Below are 24,478 nucleotides of genomic sequence, written 5' to 3'. Positions count from 1 at the left end.
AAATGGAAAACAATGTTTTGTTATTTTCATGCTTAGTTCTATTCATCCAGCAAACATTTATTTAACTACTAGAACCTTACATACAGAGCTAGAAATATATAAAGATAAAAAGCCAGATTAGAAGACAGGCTCAAACCCTGTCCCACAACAGGAGTGAAGGGAATATGACAGTCAAGCATTAGATATTAACTCCATAACATCTTCAACCACACAAAGCTTTTGCACACTTCTTGTTTATTGCAGGATTATAAAGCCTATTCCTATAGAATCATTCTTCATCTCAGCAGCTGAACAAAGAACTAGATTAAACATCTTGCTTCGAGATGACTGCAAACCATACAAGCTCAGGAAACTGAGAGTGATAAATCCCCATTTACAGCTAACATTCAATTTTTCCTAGAAAGAACCATGGCAAGAGTTGGACAGACATTCCCTTGTTACAGGCCTATGCCAGTCTGAAGACGTTACAAATGCCTAGATAGTTTAACGTAATCTGTTTGATTCTACCTGAAATGGATTATGGGCCCTCATTCAATCTCTTTAGCTGCCAAAAATATATTGGCAGTAACATGCTCAACGATTAAGATCATGTCTGAAAGAGGATGTGTGTTCACAACCTCAAATTATCACCTTTATGTTCTGAAGATAGCACCCCACTGAAGAACTGGAGGTTTCTTCCCAGGTTAAGACAGATGAGTTTACTAACTCTCATTAGCCTACTCAACAGAGACTTCACACTTGATATAACTGCTTACAAACATATCATGCCACCTCAGAAGCATAGGTGTACTCTGTCAATCTCTTGACAGTTCCATGGAGGTGGATCCTGAAAGATCTGTGTTGTAACTGCAAGTTTGAGGGAGTATCTTGGGCATCACAAAAATGGCAATAGATAGTTCAGGCAACTGAGTCACCCTGACAGCCAATACAGTCAAAGAAGCTGAGATGGTGATTCACTTTGCACTGAAAGACAGCTCCCAAGACTACAGGGGCTGTTCTGACAAAATTACCACTTAATAGATGTGGACACTTAACTACCATCTGGTATCTTAATCCCAAACTTGCTACTACCTCCTGTGGCACTACAAAGGGAGATGTCACAGGATCACAGAGTGGCCTGGATTTTAAAGGACCACGATGATCATCCAGTTTCAACCCTCCCCCGCTATATGCAGGGTTGCCAACCACCAGACCAGGCTGCCCAGAGCCACATCCAGTCTGGCCTTGAATGCTCACAGGGACAGGGCATCCTCAGCCTCCTTGGGAAGCTTGACTTGCAGATCTTTTGAAGTGAACACAGTTGTTTCTCCCAGTCAGCGGCAGTAATTTCCATACCTGATATTTCAGCTACAACATTTTAACAAATGAAGCTTTCAGACCCTGGGCCAGGGATGTTCTTAGTAACAGGAATTTCTACCTTTTGAGTTATTGTGGAAGATAAAAGCTACCCTGCAGACACAGACACAAATTTCTTTCATAAATCTATTCCTCTGTCTGTCTAACTGAACTGCTGGAGAAGATCTTTCAGTTGTGAGTCAGTCAATTCATTAGGAGGCTTTGAAGCCATGAGATTTATCTGGTGTTCACACAAAGAAAAGGAAACAAAGTAGTAACACGTGCTGCATTGTTCAGGCAGATCACTGTAGTGATTTAAACTAATTGAGAGTATTAAAGAAAGCTGAGCTTTTATTTCTGTCTATATGTCAGCAGACTCAGTCAGACAGCCTAAACAGTATCTCTGTAACCATATAGGCAAAAATCAGCAAGATTTGGAGTTCAGGAAATTCTTTCAAAATTCTCAGGAAACAGTTCTGTAGAAATTCAGTGTTCAACATCATCATAGTATCATAGTATCGTGCGGGTTGGAAGGGACCTTAGAGATCATCGAGTCCAACCCCCCAATATTCGAGCCTCTGTGTAACATCAATAAGAGGAAGCAGGCCATGTCTAGCAGATGTGGTACTAGATTTGAACAGCCTTGAAACAAGCTACTTCACTTTGGTGCCTCAGCTGTACTTTGTCAGGAATCTTGGTTAATAATAGTGATCACCTCTATGAAGCCCTCTGGTGTCTGCTGATAAAAACTGATAAACACACAAGAACCACCTATAGCATTATGAAGAAGCAAAACTGACATGAAATACAATCTGTAAGTAGTACTGTATGACCCCAACTAAAGGCTCTTTCACATAGAATCATAGAATCACAAGGTTGGAAAGGACCATCTAGTCCAACCATCCTCCCATTACCGTTGCTACCACAGGCTACTAAACCATATCTTGTATGTATTTCATTCTGTCTGGACATAGATACATTCAAAATGTTACTGATACCCCGATTTTCCACATTGCTCTATGGGATTTATGCATTTCATTATGAATATCCCCAAGGAATTTGAGGGTTTCTGTTTGTTTGTTTTTGCCTGTTAGGTGCTTTTTGTTGTTTGTTTTTGTTTTCTTTTTAAAGGCAAGATTTTGGTACAGTTTAGTAAGAATTCATCCTTGCTGTTTAATTCAGGCACAACACTGTATTTCTTCTGGAGTCGAGCATTTTTGACACCGTAGTTCCTAACATCTTGCTTGACTACCTCAAAATGTGTGTCATGCTGACAGGCAGTTTATCAAAATGGGCGCTGTGCTTCCATGCCAGATGCTATTTTTATTGTAATTGCATGTATCTGATACATGCAATAGCTTTTCTTAGGGAATGCAATTCACTTTCTTTACTTTTTATAATGTATGTATCATTGTTCAGACAAGGTCTTCCTATCCACAAGGTTTCTTCCTCCTGAAAGCTGATCATGACCAGATCTCTTCATGACTTCAATCTACAACCATTTCAAATTCTAAAAAGCACAGTATAAGTCTACTTATCAAAACAGTGAGAATACACAATACAGTAACAGAAGTGTTCAGCTTTCTTTTTTGACTTCTAAATTACAGATGTTGGTACTTTCAAACACCCTTCTCTAAATACTCACAGAGCTGACCTAGAGACAACTGTTGGCTTCCTGCCCTGTTGCCTGTGCATTTATTTGTATGTCTAAATGATTCTTGTCCTGTTTATAAGCTGGAAATCTGCTACTATCACAGCTAACTACTCATTCTGTAGACAGCTGCATGTGCAAAACTGAACAGAATTGTGCCAATGTCCATGCACTACTGCATCTATAGCATCTCCAGCTGGTGTTCAGGTAAGGTAATCTAGATGTTTGGGGCTCATTTTCACTAGCAAGGAAAGTTATCTTCCTCACTGAAAAGAGCGATGTTGACTTGATTAATTTAAGTCCAGAATTCAGCGAAGGCTAAGAAACACAAAGTGACCTCCTTTTCACCTCCCTGAGCCTTCACTTTGCTTCAGCTCAGAAAGATGAGGTCATGCAGGCTGGCTAGATACAAAAAGAAATACAGAGCAGAAAAATTCACTTTCTTTAAACTCCTTTATACTAATCTGGGTCTGACGTGTCCTTTACAGGACAAGGCGCCTGTCAGATCATATATCATTTGTTTGCCCTTGGCGGCTATACAGTTATTATTTCAATATAATGAAACAGGGAAAAAAAGAACAAAACAAAAACTGTAAAGTGCAGATGGAAAAGGATATCTTCTAGAAATTTTCACAGAATGATAACAGTTTTTCCTAACTACAGGAAAACATTACGTGTGATACAGCAAATTGTTCTCATCTTACGTGATGACTGAAATTCACAGAAATATGTCAGAGGGGAGACAGAAAGTATTTTATTTGCTGAAAACTTGAAAAAAGTACAAGCTTTCCAAATGAATATGCTAGAAAATGAAAATTGAACCAGAGACATTAATACCTATGAGTTCCTAAGATACTATCTCTGCCTCATCCATTACCATTAGGATATTCTCGTCTTACTCATCAATTTAAATGACATTTCAATCACAACACTGGTCAAGAAAACATCTGGTACACAAAAAGGTGGGTAGTGATGATAACAGCATGCTTAATGTAGAAGGTTTTGCTCTGGATTTCAGAAGAAGAGAATACAGGTCGCTACAACATCCTGCAATCTACCTACACAACTAAGATATGGGATTTTACACTATAATATCATGTTGTAACAGACATTGAATTATGGGAATCCACTGGACTTTATGAAGTCTAGGCCACTTAGTAGTGATGAAAGCAACAAAATTGGAATTTATAACCTGCTTTTTCTTACCTGATCAAGAATCCTGCCCATTCTGTCAAAGAGGACTTTCAAGAAGTGGCCTTCAAAAAATGATGCTTCTAAATTGCACTTTTCCAAAGACCTGGGAGATCCAGGCCACTCCCACCGTAAGCAGATGAGACAGTAATCCCGGAACTGAAAAAAAGAAGTGAGGAAAACACTCAAAACCCCTATGGAAATTGTTTCATTTCCTTGTAACAGCATCTAAGTCTTAAAACTGTAATCTGTAGTCATATGATTAATAGTCCAAAAGGAATAGTTATTCTAAAACAAACACGATCAGCTTCCATACAGGCACTTCATTTTCTTCTCAACATTCATGCTGCCGGGGTAGTTTAAAAAGCTAGAACTTCCAAAAATCATCTGAGACCAAACAAGGTAAGGTTACAAATACACATCTTGATCATTATGCACAGCTTATCTCAACCTAGACTGCTTCCCAGTTCCCAGGACAGGGAAGGCATATGAAAGTGCAGGTGATACAAATGCAATCTACTACAGGCCTTCCTCATCCCTCTGTTTCCTACCACCCACAGTAGTCTTCCTCAGTTGCCTATCAGCTTCTGCCTCAGTTTTGCTGTGAGCTGCCTGGTGTCTCACTCTCCTGGAATTATACCTTGAAGGGAGCACCAATTGTGAACCAAATTAAGGAAAGCATAAATAAACAGTAGCAAAAGTGAGGCAAAACAGACTTCACTGTGTGTAGCTTACATACTTGTACAGTCCTCCAGGAATAGACATTGGGAAGCAGAAAAGCTATTTGGATGTAGTAACAGAAATAGGCAGTGCTATTCTTAGGGGGCAAATATTTTAAGAGTAGCCATATCACTGCCAGGAAGTGACAGAAAGCAATTCTTCTCTCTAATAAGTCCCAGAATACTCCTTTTCCCAAGGCATAAAGGAAGTACAAAGATGATATGTATTTTCTGGCATCTAAGAATAGAACATAGGGGAATTTTACGTCAACCTTTCTTTCCTTGTTCTCTATTTTCTATTCCCTTTCTTTTCAGTAGAGACTGCAGATAAAACAATACAATAAATAAAGAAATCCAAGCTTCTCATCCTAAACCGCTGATATCATAATTCAGAGATCATGGAGTTTTTAAAGTACCTACTAAATACAGCTCTCAGTTACTTTACTTCACACAACTTTTTCTATTATAGAAGAATCACGGGGCTTCAGTAAGAAAGCTGTAAATAAACAGTGACCTCTGACCGAGGACACTTCAGACTACATTTGAGAAGACAAAAGCTGAATTTATTTCAAATGAGTAAATCATAAAGATTTCCCTTCCTACCAGAACTATCAACTTGAAACCTGAATGCCTCAGGCTGTGCATTCCCTATGATGTTCCTTTATTTTTGAAGTCCCAGATTGCATAATTCCTATGCAGCATTTTAATTTCCCTTTAGTCCTTTCAAACAGCTTGGCAGGCAATTCTCCAAGAGAATGCAGATAAACGCAAAAGCAAATTAAGAACCTATCTGCAGTTCAGATTTTCTCACAGTGTATTTGTTATATGAATATTAATGCATTTAATGTCATCCGTTACTCCCGCTAGAGTAATACGAGGTGGATTCACCATCAAAAGAAATCTCTAAAGCTAAGATTTCATTAGAAAATAAAAATTGAATTTTCCCATCTTCCATTACTAAAGGATGCATGTAGCAGGACTATTTACAGAACCTTTTGTATACCCACAACAGCATTTCAAATTCTCAAGGAATAAGACTTACTTGTCTGTGGGCATCTCTGAGGTAAGTATCATAACCCGTACCCTCCACGTGGCATGATGACTTAGCTTCCTCGGGTACAAGACAGAGAAAACTAAAGAGACAAAGGAATGTTAATGAATACCTATAATCCATAGCGCACAAGATCAATACCTTTTCATCATCTGTAACAGTGTACACAACACTGAGCTGTCTGGCCAGTTAATCCAAGTGTAACTTTACGTGAGGAACAGAGAATATAATATTTCTTTAAGTATTCTAATAAGAAGATATATACTTCAGAACTTTTCTGTGTAATACTAGAGGTAAAAACCTCAGTGCAACACCAGCACGTTCTGAAAGTGAACAGACAGAATGGAGATGAAAAAGAATAGTCATAACTAGCTCAAGCATTTGCTAAAGGTCAATCTTCATATTACCAGACCATATGGAAAATTCACTGGGGAATAAATGAATTGAAGGAGAATTACAGTTCAAATTTCTTAGCCTACTGCACAGACAGTTCTATTTCCCATAGTTTGTTGTGGCAATAAATATCTAAGAATGTACAGGAAAATTTACATAACAAATGCCCTTATCAGGTATGTGGTACCTATGCCATACACCCTTATTACTTCACCAATATCTGGCCTAAGTAACTTCAGGAAATTCTAAATCTTATTGGAGAGTGAATGTCACTAAAGCCATTAAAAAACAAACAAACAAACAAACAAAATCCAACCAATTACAATTTCTGGATAGCAAAACATACTCAGTTTTTGGACCCTTTTTCCTAAAGCTCAGCTTTCTCCATACACCAAGAACTTCTGGAAATTCCTGAAGGATTTCTATGTAGAAATATGTAGTAGCTGAATTTTCATATGGTGTTCATCTTATATGAAAAAACAAACTTGAAAGACACTGGAAATCCTAAAATATTCCTATTCAGTGATAGAAATTACACAGGGCAAATTCAGGAAATTGTTGTTTTTATCCTCCTTTCAATTGATTTCCAGTGGAAACTAGATATAGCAGTACTGCAGGAAAAAAGGCATGAAGCAACTACTTCACTGCACACTACCTGTCCTTGGGCTGTTTGCTGCCTTTGGCTAACACCTTTGATTATTTCTGGATAAGTAGATAGGACAGCACTGAAATACCAGTGCTGCTTTGCTAAAGTGTATTAACAGAGCAAACAGCATTTGTCCTAATATTAGTTGCTAATAGAATTACCATCACTAAGATGCTTAGAAGAGAATCTGTCCTCTTTGTGATATCCAATTTGCAGTATGTTTAGCATGCACAAAGGTATGTTACAGGTGACACAGATGCCCCCTGGTTTTCAGAGAACAGAAGGTTATCTCTAGCACAGCATTTTTTTCTTTTTTATATAAGTGTTTAAGGAACTTTGTGAAGCAGGAGTTCTGCCTCCCAGTCCCCCCACTTCTTTTTTCTCTTTTGAGAAAAGAAAGCATTATATTAATGAGGCTTTTATTCAGAATTCTGAGTATTCAACTGGGCTATTCGCTGTAAAGCTTATCTATTCTTCATGTTTATGCTGAATTATTTGTACTTGTTGCAAAGCTCTAATCTTTTGGGAGTAGTTTTCTGATAAAATGCCACAATTTTCTTCTGTGGAGTCACTTTACCAGCTGGCACAGAACAACACCCATTACAGAGTACATTTGGTATGCACAGTGCATGCAGACACCCACACATTCAAAGATTTCCTTAAGTGTTTGTTTCGAACTTACCTATTTACAATTTTATGAACTTCAGTCTTCCCATCATTTTTTGAATGTTCTGGACTGACAGGTGGAGAAACACTGAGCCACTCTTGAGCCCCAGTGTTATCTGGAGACAGATCGGTAAATAGTGGATCTTCCTCCAGGTCTCTGTGAGATTATATTAGACAAAAATATTCTTATTCACAGAATATTATGGAAGGCAAGAAATTCTCTGGACCAAAAGAAATGCTTTCTGTTTTTCATCTCTGAACAGTTACGATACCATCCAGTATGCTGCCATATGCACAGCTTTTTACCATATTAATGTGCAGAAATGCCAACCTTTATACATATCCAGCAAAATTTGTTTTAAAGTAAAATAATAACAGAATAAACAGTTTTTACTGGTACAAAAGTCACTGCATTAAATCTCAAACTCTGTAGACATATTTTTCATGTGAGAGATACTTATATTTGGGAAATCATCAGGTTATTTTAGATTACTCAGAAAAATCTAAATTAAGATGTGAATATAGCTGGATGTGACTAGTCCTTATCACTCCTCCAATAGGTAAAAAACAAATCACAACAGTTAGGCGGAATATTTAAATAATTTTTACTTAAAGCATCCCCAACAAAAAATGATTAAAGAACATAAATGTAAACAGGAAACCAAAGTGACTGACTGACTTTAGGAGTAATCTCATTGAATACAGTGTGAATTTGCATGAGCTTAAGCTAAGTAGATGCCTAAGTAAATTGATAAATGAAAATCTTGCAGTGCCTAGTTCCTAAAAGAGGCTTCTGAGAATTTTAGCTGTTCTGACGCTCTTCCAACAATTTACATCGGTCGGTGACGTCGCCATTTGTGCATCACCTCACATATGCTTATTGTAGTTACAGCTGAATACACACAGAACAGTGTGCTCACTGTGCTCACTTTTCCTTCAACTACCAAAACCCCTGGTTTTAAAAAAAAGGATCCAATTTCACTGTTGCAAAAACATCTTAAAAAGGAAACTTACATTGCTCCTGCAATCTGCCCATTCTCTACCACATCTTTATCTTCTTGACACAGTGGCTTATATTCTATGTAATTTCTTTCTTCTAAATTTCTCAGAACCAAGTTATAGAGAATGTGCTCATGAGGCTTTTGCAGAAGGTGCTCAAACATTCGCAGAGTCATTATGCTGATCTGCAACGTAAAAAGCAAGAGTTACATAAAGTGATGCACCGCTGTCCTAGTGCAGTTTGCCTTCCAACACTGTTTATATAGGGAACATCACAGCTATTTATTTGTAATGTGAAAGGAAGCAAAACTACAAATAAATAAATAAATGGTCATGCTGAATGTGGTGTGTGTACTTCTCACCCCTGTTCATACATCTGACAAACAATATGTGCTTTGTTACTGTGCAAGTGAGGGAAAAAAAGAAGCAGCTCCTAAAGGATAATTTTATCAAAATCAATTATTTTTAAAGATCTTTTGTATGTAAAGTGCTTAAAGTTACTCCATTGTTTTTTCATTGGCACTGTGCATATTCTCTGATTTCAGGTAGTTTATACAAAATGTAGTTTGTTTTTAACCATATCTTATGGGTCAAAATGACAGAACTGACACAACACAGAAAATAAGTGATGCAACAACATATCATTAAACATAAATTAAAATGCAATTACAGAAAACAGTTTTGGGCAGTCTTACAGATTATCAAGCCCAAATAGATATGCATTGGAGACATGCAAATAATCTTTATTAATTGTTGCACCATGCTAGCTAGAAGAAATGGCTGGGCCTTCACTTTCTGAAGGGAATTTGTAGGAGTAGCAGTCAGAACTCCTCCTCAGCAAAGTTGTCTGACACAAATACAAAACGACCTCATGATGACATCTCTACAAGCTCTGCAGACATTAGCATATCAATACCACTTCTTACCTCATCAGAAATGTGATCACAGTGCTCAATTAACCTGTGTCGCAATGGATGTCTGTTGATGTTTGGCAAAGTTTCTGGCTCTCTGTGCTCTCCAAGTACAAAATAAACTAATTCCTGCAGTAGGACATCTGAAGTTACTTGACGAACAATGCGATGCAATAACGCAGTTGAGGTGAGGATTCCAATTTCCGAGCTGAACAATAAATTTAATGTCAGATGTGCATTGGATTTCAGATAATAAAAAGAAATCATCTTGATTTAGACTTTGCTCTGCTGTGTACTGTAGGATGCTACTCACGTTTGCATCAGTTGGGGTTCCATAACATCAACGAAAAATCGTTCCCGCACAGCTTTTGCCATAGCAACAGCAGCAATCTGAAACGAAAATACAGGATGGCAGGTCTTAAACTCAAAAGCTAAGAAACAACTGGAACTTTTTATTTGCTGAATATATTTGTATCATCTGTAAACATTTCAAACCTTTTGTGCTTCTTTGATGAGTTGATCGCAGTAGTCAAACCATGAAAGAAATGAAATCAACGCTCTTTTCCCTGGAAAAGCAGATGCATCTTCTTTGTGGCTATAGGAATCCAAACTAGAGCATGTATAGAAAATATTTATTTAGTCTACAAGCACTTGAAGAACACTGAACTCTACTCTCCTTGAACTTAATCGCAAAATTAATGATGTACTAACAATGAAATGAATATTAAAATAGTTTTGCCTGTCACTACCAATCTGGAAGTTCTATCATTACATAGAAAAGCATTCTAAAGGATACACTGTATGTCCAGCAAAGAACTCTGAGTGCAAATACTAAGGTTAAGGATACCAATACTAAGGTTTAAGGAGAGAAGGGAATATCGACCACCCAGTCTGCTCTCCCAGGAAACACAGACCACTAGTATCACTAACTCCTGTAGTCAGTCCAGAAAATGAAGGCAATTGTTCTTTTCTATTCTGTAAGTGACCTCGATCAAATCCACCAAAACAACACAACCTATACCTGAACTAGGTGGTATCTTTTGGGGAAAAAAAAGGATGTATTGCATTTAAAGGCTGTAAGGAATAATAAATTCACTATATTTTTTGGTAAAGCAGTTCAATAATTATTTATCCCACCATTCAAAGTTATCTTTCTTTTTTTCCTTCTAACTTCAAATTTCAACTAAGAAGTTAAAATATTCTTTTGCAAACACCCACTTTTTGTCTGTGTACTAACAGATCATGAGTAATTCATAATAATAAAGGCAGAGTGGGGATGAGCACTTAAATGTAGAAGAAGAATATGACTAGCAGTTAGGCTAACAGCACGTATCTTTTCCTTCATGCTGTTATGCAATAATTCTTTCCTTCTTTTTCGCTGTAAAGATTTTACAACAAAAGCACTGTATCAAATTTACTCTTCCTGACCTCTGTTGCACTGTACAGGGCTCGCTGTGTACAGTGAAAAGTTTGAGTATGCTTCTTAAATCCTTGACATCTGAACAGGAAAATAATCTGTACCTGAGACTCCAGCTACAACACTATAAATTGCCAATGCAATTCAGTGGAAAACTTTCCCCCCTGAGGGATCTTTAGAAAGGAGCATCAGCAAAATCTAGTCCACGGGTACACCACACATCTAAAGTGTTCCTGCTGCACCAAAGACAGTACATAAACTCTGCTCTTTAGACTAGCGTGCACATTTTATACATTTTATGTTACTACAGTAAATGAGCATCAGGGAGGGGTGTAAAGTCACCTCAGGTATTAAATACAACAAGAAAATTCTTACCCCCAGTTAATTGCCTCCACTGTTTCAATGTCTAAAGGATCCAGTGACTGAGGCAGGGCTCTGTAGAGGGTGGCCAGCCTGTCTGTCAACAGTTCACATAAACAAGTGCTTTGAGTCAGGCACTTGGCAGCTGCTGGTTCTGGCAAACTCACCAAAAGCATGAGCCCTTCACAAGCCTTCACAGCTATCCGGCCATCCTGGCAGAAGAGCATGGAAGAATTAATCAGGCAGTGAATGAATATCACTTGAAATCCAGAAGCAAACACCTCCCAAACAACAGTCCCTCCATTCCCCCACAGTTAATGAAAACATTTCTTTGTTTCTTTTCCAGTCATTGAGATTTATTTCTCATGAATTTCTAGTGAAAGGAAATAACTAATTTACAAAAAACAGACAGAAAAATTTTTGATTTACTTTTTATAATTAAAGTACAGACTGCAAATATATATAAGTTCATTCTCTCTACCTGTTTCACACGGCATCCAAACGACTTCATTTTATCACACCGCACAAAATAAAATCACTCACCGGACTTTTGGTGAGATTTAGTAGAGAATTCACTAAATTATAATCTTGCTTTGGACAGACAGTGGAGGACTCAGGTGATGATGCGACATTTAGTTCATCCAGACTAAAAGACAGATCATCTGCCTGTTGAGGGAGCTCATCTTCCTTTTCCATGCGCTCAGCTCCAGCAGCTCCAGGCGTTTCTTCAGGCTGGATGGGCTGCCCCGTGTCTGTTCCCAATGTATCCTGGCCTTTTAGCATGTCTTCTGTGATTACATTTGTTGTTTCTTTGGAAGACATTGCTTTCAACTTATTCTGCAAAGCATTTTGTTGGAATTACACGGCTGAAAATGCAGTTCATCCTAAAGCACAAACCTACTACAGGGAAATTTTTTTGCGTCAGGGTTTAAGTAGTACTTTACAAGGCTGGATACAGTAACCACATAGAATGTAATGGATTGCAACAGCAGATGAGTTCAGTCCACTTAACTTTCTGTTGAGGCATTTCATTTTGAGGCTCACTTGCTTTGTCCACTATTTGACTTTTATCTTATTTCAATTTTATTTTCATTCCATTATACTGTTTCATTTAACTTTGAGGGCACCCTTCGACATTAGCACACACTATAGAATATCCCTTTCTAGACAAGGTCTCAAATTGATTTAATGTCTGAAACACTGTTTCTACCTGGAGAGGAACTCACTCCAAACTTATTGAGATTGTAGCTTCAATGAGAATGGGGTTATAAAAAAAATAAACATCAAATATTTTATGACAATACTCTCATGTTGAAGAAAATGTTTAAAAGATAAAATGGACAGAAAATACTGTAAGCTGGCACTGGGCACCAGGAACTGTAACAGATCACAGTGAACCCTGTTAGATGCTATAAACTATCTCTACTTAACATGGCTATAAATTCATCTCCCACACTAACAGAGGTATTTAAATTTGTGCTCTGAGAGGCCAGGAAGAAACTCACACCATAGCAAAAATGCAGTGCTTCTCTGTCAAAAGCACAGGTGAACAATGCTTTATCAGAACTATAAATGAGACTTCAGCACAGGACAATTTTTCAAGTCAGCAGTGAGTTTATTAATCCATAGGGTTTCTCTCCTCTAGGATAAAGCCAAAATTATTACGAATACATCTCAAGCATTAACAATTTTAAAGAGTAACAATTTGGGGTTAATGGTTTTTAGTGCATACAAACCAGCAGGGACAGGCAGCAAACTACAGCATTGCTGTGAATGCTTGCTCACTTGATGTGCATTCTGCATGCAGAATTTGTACTGAATGGTATGATAGACTGATATAACCACATCCCTGGAGAGGCAACCCGGTGGTAAAAGCAGCACGCTGCATGCTATAAAAGAAGTCGGATGTGATTCTATGATTTTTGACTACAGAAGAGAAATGACTTCTTCAACAGATTTTACAACCATGTGAAAAGCATCAGGTGGCAAAGGACCCATTATGGGTTTTGTCTGAGCCTTGTTAGTGTATCGCTGCATCTTCTAAACTCTTCCAGTATCTCCCATATTAGTTATCAATCCATGGGAATACCTGGATGAAAACTACAATCCTTGCACATCAAGTAGAGCTGAAGCCTAAAACGGCATTTTAAATCCTGGATTATATGCTACTGTTGGCACTTCCCAAGTAGTAGTCAGTGCTTTCAAAGATTATATAATGTTTTGTAAGGTATTTACTTTATCTTACAGCAACCTACTGCTTCAGGCACTGATGGGAGACCTAACACACATAAAATGTATAAATGCCCCCAGAAATTTATCTGTAGCTCATTATTTTTGCATTGGCAAATAACACAAAGCAGTCTGTACATCCAACAACACATCGGCAGAGCTTTCGCATGTGTTTAAGCTTCCTGTTTTCTAATCATGCAATTCTGCAGCTTAGCTGCTCACCTGCCTCCTGCAAAGGTGCAAAACAGGATCCTGAATGACCTAATAGAAAAGGTTACATAAAACATACACTCAGCGTTTTCTAGATAAAGTACTTCTAAAGTGAACTCAGTATCAGCAGAGAGCAGACACTGTACGAATACACTTTTGTATTTTCCTAATATGTAACTATTGAGTTCCAAAACCTGTGGTGAGTAATACTACGTGACTCTTTAACTTCAGATAGACTTAAAAAGAATTCTAAGAGAAAATCAGGTGATATCATGTAAATGAATGTCCACTCAATTTACAGCAAAAAAACATAAACCTGGCCATCTGTAGTAATCAAAGTAGAAGTGCAAAGAGAAAGCATTTTTCATTTTATAAAATGAAGGTGCAGCTTCATAGGTACTACTTTAGAATTTGAGGTTTTAAAAGCAGAGATTTGAAAACAGAGAAACACGTTTCCTTTAGTACAGTACAGTGAGTTGCAATGTAATACTTCTAAGGTGAGATGAGATGGGCCAACTTAGGAGGAAATGAAGGGGAAAAAACATGACTTAATGTGTTTAGCATATAATAACGGTTCAGATAGAGAAGGTAAGTCAAACATTCCTATGTATGTTCTTTCTACATAAGAGCAGGGAAAGCAGTTTAAAAAATGGAATAGAGTAAAGCAAAATAATACAAAAATACCACATGGATTTAAAAGGCTTTAAAACGAGGAATGCACTTTTAATTTCCACAACAAAAGTAACTTTTAAAGAGATATTTAAAGAGTATTTCAAAGTATCTTTAAAGAGATACTGTCACACCAAATAGTCTTGTCAGTTACACAACATAGGTGAAAGACTTTATTAAAATATAAACAGCTTTCTAACAGTGAAGTATTTAATATGGAATCATAAAAGAGAAAGCCTAGGCTGACAGATAATCCTTTTTAAGTTCATGAATTGACTACAGGGGCTCATTGGAAAAGAATTACAGAAGGAAGTAAAACTTGCTGGCTTACAGGCAGACTGTTTTGGAGAGAAGTTTCTGCTTTTCAGCTTAAATGTTAGAGATCTGAGAGCTAAATGCCACACAGAATTCTGCAACTTTACCCTTTCATGCATTTGAAGGTCAGAAGCAGATACCAAGTCACTACAGCACCTCTAAGAGGCACAGACAAGAACAACCAGAATACTCTCTTCTAATAGAGGACAATTCTGCAACCCAAATGCCGTATCTGGAAAAAACTATGAAAAGTGAAGACATCTGCCTTCGGTTACAACATTCAGAATAATTCTGTAAAGGAAGCAAGAGTGACAAGGAATGCTCCTCAGCTTGCCTGAATTTCATACTCAGCATTTTATGAAACTGGGATCTCCTTGAAATTAGGAATCTATTTACTATTATGAATAGAAGAGCAATTGAGACAGTTTAATTAAGGTAAAAATAAACTTAAGATGGATTCTAATAACTGACTTATAAGTGATATTCAACTACTTAATGGGAAAGAACACATATTTGTTGCTTATCTCTGCTGCAAGAGATTGTTGTTTGGGGAAAACTTGTAAAATATTCCTAAGTATAGCTTTTATATATATATATTATATATATATGTGTATATATATATATATATATATATATATATGTATATGTATATGTATATATATATATATATACACACACCTTTTCAGCTATGTATCACACACTTAATAGATACTGCGCCATTGCGGCAAATATGAAAGTGGGAGAAGGAAGAACTTATAAACATACTTTAATAAATTAAACGTTTAAATGTTCTTTCTAAATGGGAATAGAGAGTCTCTATAAATTCTTTCTCCTCCCACTCTGGTTTCATTAATGCCACGTGTTAAGTTCCAAGATAGGAGTAAAGATATTTGGCTTTCTTACAGACAGAAAATAATGCCATATTGTAGATTGTGAGCTGGCACTGCAGCTAGACCATATGTGTCACTATCAAATAAGAGCCCAAGCCCACAGAACACTTAGGTTTCAGTGCCCCGTGCAATCTGTATCATAGCCCTCACTGGGCTGAAGACAAAACAACAAGGAAGTTCAAGGCCTCCTCATAACATTCTACATTACAATCCCTATTGATCCCATGGCTAACAAAACTTGATTTTGTAATTTGGAGAGTGCCCTCTAAAGGCTCAAAGGGAAAGAACATCAAGCAGGTATATGGGAATCCTGAATGAAATTTGAAGTAAAACTTCCGGGACATATATATTCTCTAGAAATAGAAGACAATATCACTGAGAAAAAAAACAAACAACAATCACACACTGAATGAAAACTAAGCTATGAAGCCCAACATGGTACCTCCTGTTCTCTACAGATTTTGTCCGTGACCCACTCTTATATAAATACATGTGGAAAAACTCAGATTTGTTTTACTCACCTCAAGGAAAAAGTTGACCAGGTATGGATCCTGCTTCAGTTTTGCACACACTATACAAAGAAACTGAATTTCTTCATTTTCTGTCGGTGTTGCCAGAACTTCACCACACAGCCTGATCAATTTCTGTCACATACAGAAAAATGAGCAATTAAGACAGGAAAGGAGCCAAAGCTTTATTTAGGAGTGGTGGATGGGATTCTTTTTACATAAACCTACAAGGATGGTGTGCAATTATTGAGTTGACTGTTTGCTCTGGACTTAAGACTGTTGTAAAGATTTCTTCATTATTTATGACTTGTGCTGCAGTTGCAGTTCAAGAATCTAACTGGCAGTATGTTAAAACTGATCCTATAATTAAACAGTAGTTTATAACTTACTCGAGAACAGAAAAAATAAAGATACCACTGGATAAAACAAACTAAGAGAAACTTGCCATACAAAAACACAGTTTACTTGAAAATCTGAACAATACCTGCACCGGTCTATGCACATTTATGTGGGGAAGAAGAGGTTGTCGTATTCTTCCAAGAAGTTTTGTATAAAAAGCCAAAACTTGCTGTTTCATTCCTGGAGGACACTGGAACAAAAACAGATGAACACTAACACAAATGTAACAAGTGTGGAGAGAAACACAGACACAAAACTGTCATTCAAAACTGCTAAGATCAAACAGGAATCATTTATCCATACTTTCAGTTAACTACTGTAGTGCAGACTTCCACAATCTTTCAAGGAAATATTCCCAATAATACAAAGGGAAATAAAGTCTGAATGAATTGCCTACAGGTCAGATTTCTTTTAGGATACTGTGTCACAAAATCCAGAAATTCAAATCATCAGTACATAAAAATACACGATGATAAAACACAAACATCTGAAGTGTCCACCAAAGGTTTTTTAAATTAATGAACTATTAACCACAGACTGATAAAGCATTTATAAATGCACAGATGTTCCAGGACAAGAAAAAGTTGTTGCTTTCCCTGAGATTCAGCACAATATAAATCATAAGTGTCCACGGAACACCCATGTCCATGTTCTACTGCCTCCCATACATAATGTCACATGAAAGTGCTTTCCTATCCCAATCAGAACTGATGGCATGTGGACCTGAACGTACCTTTGTTTCTGGCTAAATCCCTAAACTCTCACACGTCCTAATGTAATATAAAAAAAGCTGTTACTTCCATACATTAATTTTAATCTGCATAATTTCCATGACCTGGTTCATTATGCACACCCTTAACAACAGTTCTACTAATAGAAATTAGTGAACAGAGTGTGTGGCAGCAGCCAAGAAGCCTAACCTGCTTCTCCTGCCAAGGTAATTATCCCTAGGTTATCAAACCCTAATTATCCCTTATTCATCAAGCAATTTGTTACAGAGAATGACAAGTTTTGAACCATCAGGGCACATCAACAGCAACACAGTAAGTATAAGTGAGTGCTGTGAAACGGTATTATTCTCCTAACAGATCTTTGAAACATCCTGCAAGCACCAAACTGTGTGTTTACTTGAAATGTATCAACCCACAAGTGGCAAAGCATAAAGACAGGCTGTTCAAGAATTGCTTGTACAGGCATATCTAAATGAGTGAAAAACTACTTCTCTCAGCTCTTAGAAGCACGCTACAAATTACTTGCTTTCACATTCTACTTTTTTTTCCCCTTGATTTCATATGTAACTATTTGTAACTGCTAAATAAGCTGTATTTCTGAGCAATTCTGTATTTTCAACACATTGGTATCAGGCATCATAGCCTGGTTAAAGGACAGGGAGTGCAACAACACTAATTATAGAGACCTGGTTCTACAGAAGCAAGAAATATCCTAAGCTCAGACAGCTGGTAACCTATATTGTCTACATACATAAAATTAAGTAGATTAAAAATGCCTGACAACGTGTAAAAGGTTTAGTGAAAGTGAAACTGTGGAGAGTTCTATTCATCCTTCCAGCAGGACACCATGCTTTTCTAACTGCATCTGCACCATGATACAAGAAGTTCTAGTACAATGGCTGCCAAGTTAATACACTCTGATTCATCCAATCCCATGCATCTCCGTTCCTAAGTCTGCCAAGAAAGACATCAGCAAGAATGCGCCAAGACTATGAAGTTAATTTCATGTGCCACAAAGCACATGTGAGAAAGACCAGACAACACTGCCATAGGCTGGAATTGTGTCAAAGATTCAGAGGCACAAGCTGTCTGAGAATCAGCTTAAGTCAATGGTTTCTGACATAGAGTCTTTCTGAGCAGTAACTACTCACATTCAGAAAATTGAAACATAGTACGTGATTTAACACAGCACTTCTTACCCAAGAATCTCTCAACACTAACCGGAGAGATGGGTAACGCTGTCTAGCATATGTCCTAAAACTTTTAGACTAACAAAAGTGTTTCCTTACTTCTAGTTTCACAGTCAGAGCGCAGAGTAATAAATCTGTGTTCTGCCTTAGTCAGCATCTTACTGGTTGCCTCACTTTGATCACACTTGTAAAAGACTATTTATTAACTGCGATACATTGTTAACATAAGCAAGAAGCTATTTACTGCATCCTGCAGCATCCCACACTACCATCTATTGCAGATTTTCACTCCCTAACACAGTCACAAGCCCATACAAAAGATAATCAGCTCAGCAGAGTGGTACATACATCAGCTTTTCCTAGTGTGTAAAGTGTCTCCAAAATCTTGTGATGTAGCAAATACTCCATACATGGCCCTGTTTCACCTGATTCCCTCTCATTTTCTTCTTGAACCAGAATATCCAGCATCTGATCCAGGTGAGAAGGAATGTTGGTATCAGTCACAGGTGCCTTGTCATCTAAATAAGAGATAAACAATCAGAAATGAAAAATATTAGTCTTGTTTTTCTTAAGTCCGGCCCCAAATTTAAGATTTAAAAATAAGACAATTCATTTAAGGAATATTTTATATAAAAGTTATGCAACAGTAGGAAGCCATCACATAATTTATATATGTATATGTACAATCTAAAAGACAGACACCTTTAAAACACATATGAACACCTCCTGGACCAACTTTTGAAAATAACATGGAGGTTCTGGATGTTCAGTTTTAAGAAATCTTACCTAAATAGCAAAAAATTGCAGAACCCTGAAAAAAACAAGGTTTTTTGTTTGTTTGTTTTACTATTCCTTCAACTGAGTTTTCAGACCTGTATCTGAAAATGTAAACTGAAATATGCATTAGGCAGGTATTTAACCTTGCATTGGGATAAAGGCAAAATGTCAGATTTCAAAATATGCGTTAACCATGCAGTAAGGAAAACTTCTGCAGCCAGAAACCAAACTTAAGAGTGAGATTAAAGTCTCAATCTTTCAGTTAGCATCCATTCTGTCTCAAGAACATCCTGTTTGCACAGCACTCTGAAACTGAAAACTTTATCAAATTAACCAGCAGTTGACTAGTTCCTTTGCTAACTAGATAAATAAAATGGCTTTTCCAGCAATAACAACAACAAAGCAAACCCTGACTCTACATTGTTTATTCTTTATGAAATTTTAGGTTTGGCTCTTAGACTTCCTGCACTAAGATAGCATTCTGTTTTACAAAGGAAAGGCAGTGGGAGATGGCATTAACGTGCAGTAGAGCACATCCACATGTATACAGATTTTGCTTCTATTTCTTTCTTTTTCATCTAAATTCTCCTTGAACAAATATCCCTCTGGGGAAATAGCTACTACTTTTTATGTCATCATCTAAAAATAACTGCCAGTTGCATGCAAATGGCAACAAGAACACAAAGGAAAACTGCCGTATCAGAGTGATTCTGGTCTCCACCGCAACCTCTAATTATCCTCCTGTTTGCTGCAGTTCCTTAGAGTTAATTCTGCTTCCACTGAAGAGCACAGAAATTTATCCACTGACTGAGAACTTATTTTTCACCAGACCTTTGAAAGTCTGTGGGATAGGTCAGCTTTTATTTTGTACTATATAATCGTATCAGTTTTCTTCTACCACTCTCATTTCCACCTTAGGAAAGATCACACGGCATTCCAAAAGATGAGTATTTAGAACAGGGGTCAAATTTCAGCTTGTAGGAGTAACTATTGGCATAAACAACATCATCCATCCGAGACAGAAACACTAGTACAGCTACTCTAACAGAAATGCAGAATAATCTAGAGGAAAGTATGGTAGCATTCACTTTTTAAACTATTAAACTAGAAACAAAAATTGAAAATTGATGTGTTGCAAAACTGCTGAAGGAAACAAATAAACAAAAAAAGGTTAAGAGCAAACAACTAGAACCATAATTTCAGGAGAATACTGATTTTTCAGAAGAGCAGAACTTTGTACATGGGTAGATAGTGACAGGACAAAAGGAAATGGTTTTAAACTGAGGTGAAGGAGATTACGATCAGATGTCAGGGAAGTTTTGTACTGAGAGACTGAGTGGTGAGGTGCGGGAACAGGCTGCTCAAAGAGGTTGTGGATGACCCATCACTGATAGTGTTTAAAGCCAGGATGGATGGAGCAATCTGATCTAATACTCAATCTAGCAGCCCTGCCTGTGGCAGGGGGGTTGGAACTTGAAGACCCTTGAGGTCCCTTCCAACTCAAGCCATTCTATGATTCAATGATTCTACAAACGAGTTTTATTTAATTTTTTCTCCGAATCTGCTCACAAACTTACTTTCCAGAGCTATATTATAAAGAACACCTTTAACTAAGATAATGCACTGAAGAAAAAATATTTATTACTGAGCACACTGAACTCCAAAAAGCCTTGTAAAATGTATGACCACAAAACTGCTGTGCAAAGGTTGTTGTTAAAAGTCTTGGAAGAAAATGAAAATCCCTCACACCAAACAATAAAAAGGTTAAAAGCAGGTACTACATGTCTGCAGCTGTCTGTTTAAATTAAACTGAATATACAAAGGCAGAAGTTGGGTCAGCCATGACAAGGGAAAATTCTCCATGCAACAGTCAGGAAATGACCTTTCTTCCACAGCTGCCCACGCCCATATTTTTAGGGATGAAAAGCAGTGTATAATATCTCTAATAAATAATTATTAATGTTGGTGTTTTGATGAAATACATGACTCATTTTAGTGTTTCTTTTTAACAACACTGAAATTGGGAACTCTAGTTTTCAGATAAAGATGTAAAACCAGAGCATTTTTTCTCTTACCTGAAGTCTCTATGTAGTAATGAGTGATTGCCTTCCAGTGGTAAACAAAATCTTCTTGTAATGGAAGGGAAGGTGCAAGCTACAGGAGAAGAAAAAAATAAAATAGGTTAGGAATTAAATAAATGCATTTCTGCAGAGATTCAACTGAATTTATCGTACACTTGGAATCAAACTGCTACTGATGCTACTACAGTTCTCACTCAGTGTTTCTACCTTTAACAAGGAACCCACGTACTATTCATGAATGTTGTAGGCATTAAAGGGGATTCTGGCTGTGACCTGGCAGGACCCCCCTGCTCTGTGTTGTAAATTGGGTGCATATTTCACACCTATGCTCAAGGGGCGTAGATGAAGTAATTAAAGTATATAAGGTGCTAACTGCGCCACAATAAACGCCATTTTTGCTATCCTGTAGCTCATAGCCCTGGTGAGGTGACTGCGCCAGTTTAAGGGCAGGGGGTGGTTGAACCATAGGAGAACAGGGTAACACATGAAGGAGCCCCATATCATACAGACTAGATGTGAACACCACTAACAATCTCACTGATGTCTCTATGACCAGGCAATCTATCCAAAACGACACAAGAAAAGTGGATCTGAGCTACTCAGAACTCAGAATTTTGTAAAAGTCATGGTTTGGATTTTCTTAAAACCTTCTGTTGATGACATCTTCCCTTCTTATAGGCTGCCTTCTTTCTTCCCTCTGCTCTCTTAAAAATACCGATTTAGCTGCTTCCAATTAGCCCCAACTTCTAGATCTTTTGACCTTTTGCACAACAGACCCACCCTTGAGAGCTAAGACACTTTTTTCTGTCCCTGTTCTGTCTCTTAACAAATGTGTTACTTCATTTTTGAAACAGAAAGAAGCTCCTTCTTTTTTTCCTGAAGGAATTTATGAGCACGGCTGGCATGCAGAAAAAGGAACATGCTACAGAAGCAAAGCCATGGTGTGGGTTTAGTCTCTGAAAAAGCATCTCAAGTTTTCCATATCAGTCTCTGCCTAGAATTTAATGGCACTTTACACTGGTAAAGACAAATCAGAGTATACGAATACTAAGTCTTGATAAAAAAAAGTGGAATACTAATGCTTCCTGACCCTTTGCACACAGGACTTTGAAATGCAAGAAGCAGTGGTGCTTGGTAACTATCTGCATTTGTACCGTGTGGTGAAATGTGCCCTCACACATGGCAGCAGGCAATCAAATGTACATTGCTTATCCGTTGTTCCCTGACAGTCCAGGACTGATGAAGTCTTTTGCATTTCCACAGCCAGGCACTGAGAGCAGCACAGCAGCTGCCACAGTCTCTGCACACCTCACAGTGTACAAACCAGTTTGTTTTATTGTGAAGTTTACCATGATATTGAAAAGAAACTGAACTGAAGACTGAATACAAGGTATTTTGTCTCACACCTCACCCGTCATAGCAACACAATGATCATTTTGCATAATAAAACCATGCAAAAAACTCAGCTAAGGGTGATGAGCAGAGACCACTTTTGAGGAATGCCAAGCTTTTCAGACCATACTATTCCCAAAGTAACACACAATAACATTAAAGATGCATCCTTGTCTGAGGCAATTTTCCTTTTCACTTCTTCTAGCCTTGTTTGCTTCCAGATGAACTCAGTGCCTCTGAGTAGTGCCAGGGACAGGCTTTCACTTCACAGCACTGTCAATAATTTATCCACAGAGAGCTCTCAGACACCCTCAACAAACACCTTAAAGGCTGGATCTCAGAGAGAAAGAGGTAATTCAGGGACAGCTCCTGCCCTATTTAATTGAAGCACCTGGTGATGTCAGATTGAGGTGCATGCACAAGCCAGCCACCACACAGCACCAGCTGCTGGAGGGATCCCCGCTATATATTGTGTCTGTTTCCTGCTAAGGAGTTTCCATTCTGATACGTGTTTGGTTAAAGCATTTCAATCCTACTACCTCCAAATTGGTCTTCCCACCAAGGTTGGACTTAGTGAAAACATGCCTTTTACAGCACAGCTATTTCAGGACATATTTAAGAGAAATATAGCTCTATCAGAGCTATGTATTACTCAGAGAGAAGTGTCTTACTGCCAAATAAATGAAAAAGAATATATATATATATATATTCTTAGTTATTCAGATACAAAGATTAGGTAAAGGCAAAAAACTATTATCTCACCTCACACACAAAGCCCAGCACTGGTAGCACTGGAAAAATGCAAGCACCCAAACACTTGGCTGATGTACTTTAACCTTTCTTGGTCAGGTAAATCTAGGATGAAGCTGTAGGTTCTGATCCATGATGAATTATTTGCTACCAGCTGAGACTGAGTATGTTACTGTTGCCAGTCTTAATAATCTCTTGCTAAAGTACAGGCACTTGCATGGAAGATACTGAAGCTAAACAAAAGTCACTGTGAAAGCTTTTAATTACTGCTCTTTGTTTAATCAGGAGTTACTTTAAAAGCAGTTATTTGTTGCAGATATATAAATGTAGTTACTCACATTCTTACCAATTTTTAGCTATTGATTCCTAATCCCAGCATAAAATCCCCTTCTGTAGGAAAAAAACATCTTAAAGACTGCAGTGTGGGTGTTGTTGGTATATCTAAACGGGCAGCACTCGCTGAGCACTCCCAAAAAGCAGCCCATGCGAGCAGATGCCCATTAGCTATTCCATCTGGTGCATGACTCCAGCGGACAAGCTTCCTGGGAGTGACTGAATGAGCGTTCTCATTGAGCAGCTAAACTTAGCACACGCTGCCCTGTCGTAATGGTGACAATACGTTAGTCATGATCAATCCCTATTCCTTGCAGCAAAAGTGTTGTTCTCAGAACTGTGCAGCTCTGACCAGAGCTACAGCCTTCTGGTTACAAAATCTGTTCAAAATACAACTCTACTAAGCTTTCAAAAGTTTAAAGAATTAGCGGTAATGCAGGAAAAAGCAGAGTAAAGTCAAGAAGAAAGAAACCTATAAGTATTCAGTATATCACAGCATTTAAAAGTGCGATTCAACACAAAAAAGAAAAAAAAAAAAACAGAAAAAAAGTGAAGTTGGTGATATCTCTCAGTATCTTTGGGACAAGTTGGCAAAGATAAGAAAACAGTGCATGAAAGAATAACAGCTGCTGACTGGTCATAGGGGAGGCAAAGTGAAAGCAGA

The 24,478-nt window shown here is 37.7% G+C and overlaps 1 protein-coding gene across 2 annotated transcripts in view; it reads right to left on the bottom strand.

Annotated features, from left to right (window-relative positions):
• FHIP2A (FHF complex subunit HOOK interacting protein 2A) overlaps positions 1-24,478 on the bottom strand; it is a 33,043-nt gene that overhangs the window by 5,272 nt on the left and 3,293 nt on the right. Inside the window, exons 2-15 of one of the 2 annotated variants that reach the window (XM_015867367.3) lie at positions 21,334-21,412; positions 18,830-18,999; positions 16,646-16,750; positions 16,174-16,296; positions 13,791-13,829; positions 11,883-12,176; positions 11,355-11,551; positions 10,058-10,172; positions 9,876-9,952; positions 9,578-9,770; positions 8,667-8,836; positions 7,669-7,809; positions 5,939-6,029; positions 4,193-4,336 (exon numbers count right to left, since the gene is read on the bottom strand). In XM_015867367.3, the coding sequence (XP_015722853.2) occupies positions 4,193-4,336; positions 5,939-6,029; positions 7,669-7,809; positions 8,667-8,836; positions 9,578-9,770; positions 9,876-9,952; positions 10,058-10,172; positions 11,355-11,551; positions 11,883-12,176; positions 13,791-13,829; positions 16,174-16,296; positions 16,646-16,750; positions 18,830-18,999; positions 21,334-21,412 (1,938 nt within the window). The remainder of the gene's footprint in view (positions 1-4,192; positions 4,337-5,938; positions 6,030-7,668; positions 7,810-8,666; positions 8,837-9,577; positions 9,771-9,875; positions 9,953-10,057; positions 10,173-11,354; positions 11,552-11,882; positions 12,177-13,790; positions 13,830-16,173; positions 16,297-16,645; positions 16,751-18,829; positions 19,000-21,333; positions 21,413-24,478) is intronic. The other variant, XM_015867368.3, reaches the window with a different exon arrangement.

Source organism: Coturnix japonica, chromosome 8, assembly GCF_054131305.1.
Source record: "Coturnix japonica strain WE chromosome 8, WE-NBRP24, whole genome shotgun sequence".
Lineage (NCBI taxonomy): Eukaryota > Metazoa > Chordata > Aves > Galliformes > Phasianidae > Coturnix > Coturnix japonica.
Note: the sequence above shows the minus strand (reverse complement) of the source record. Positions and strands in the feature narration are given on the sequence as shown.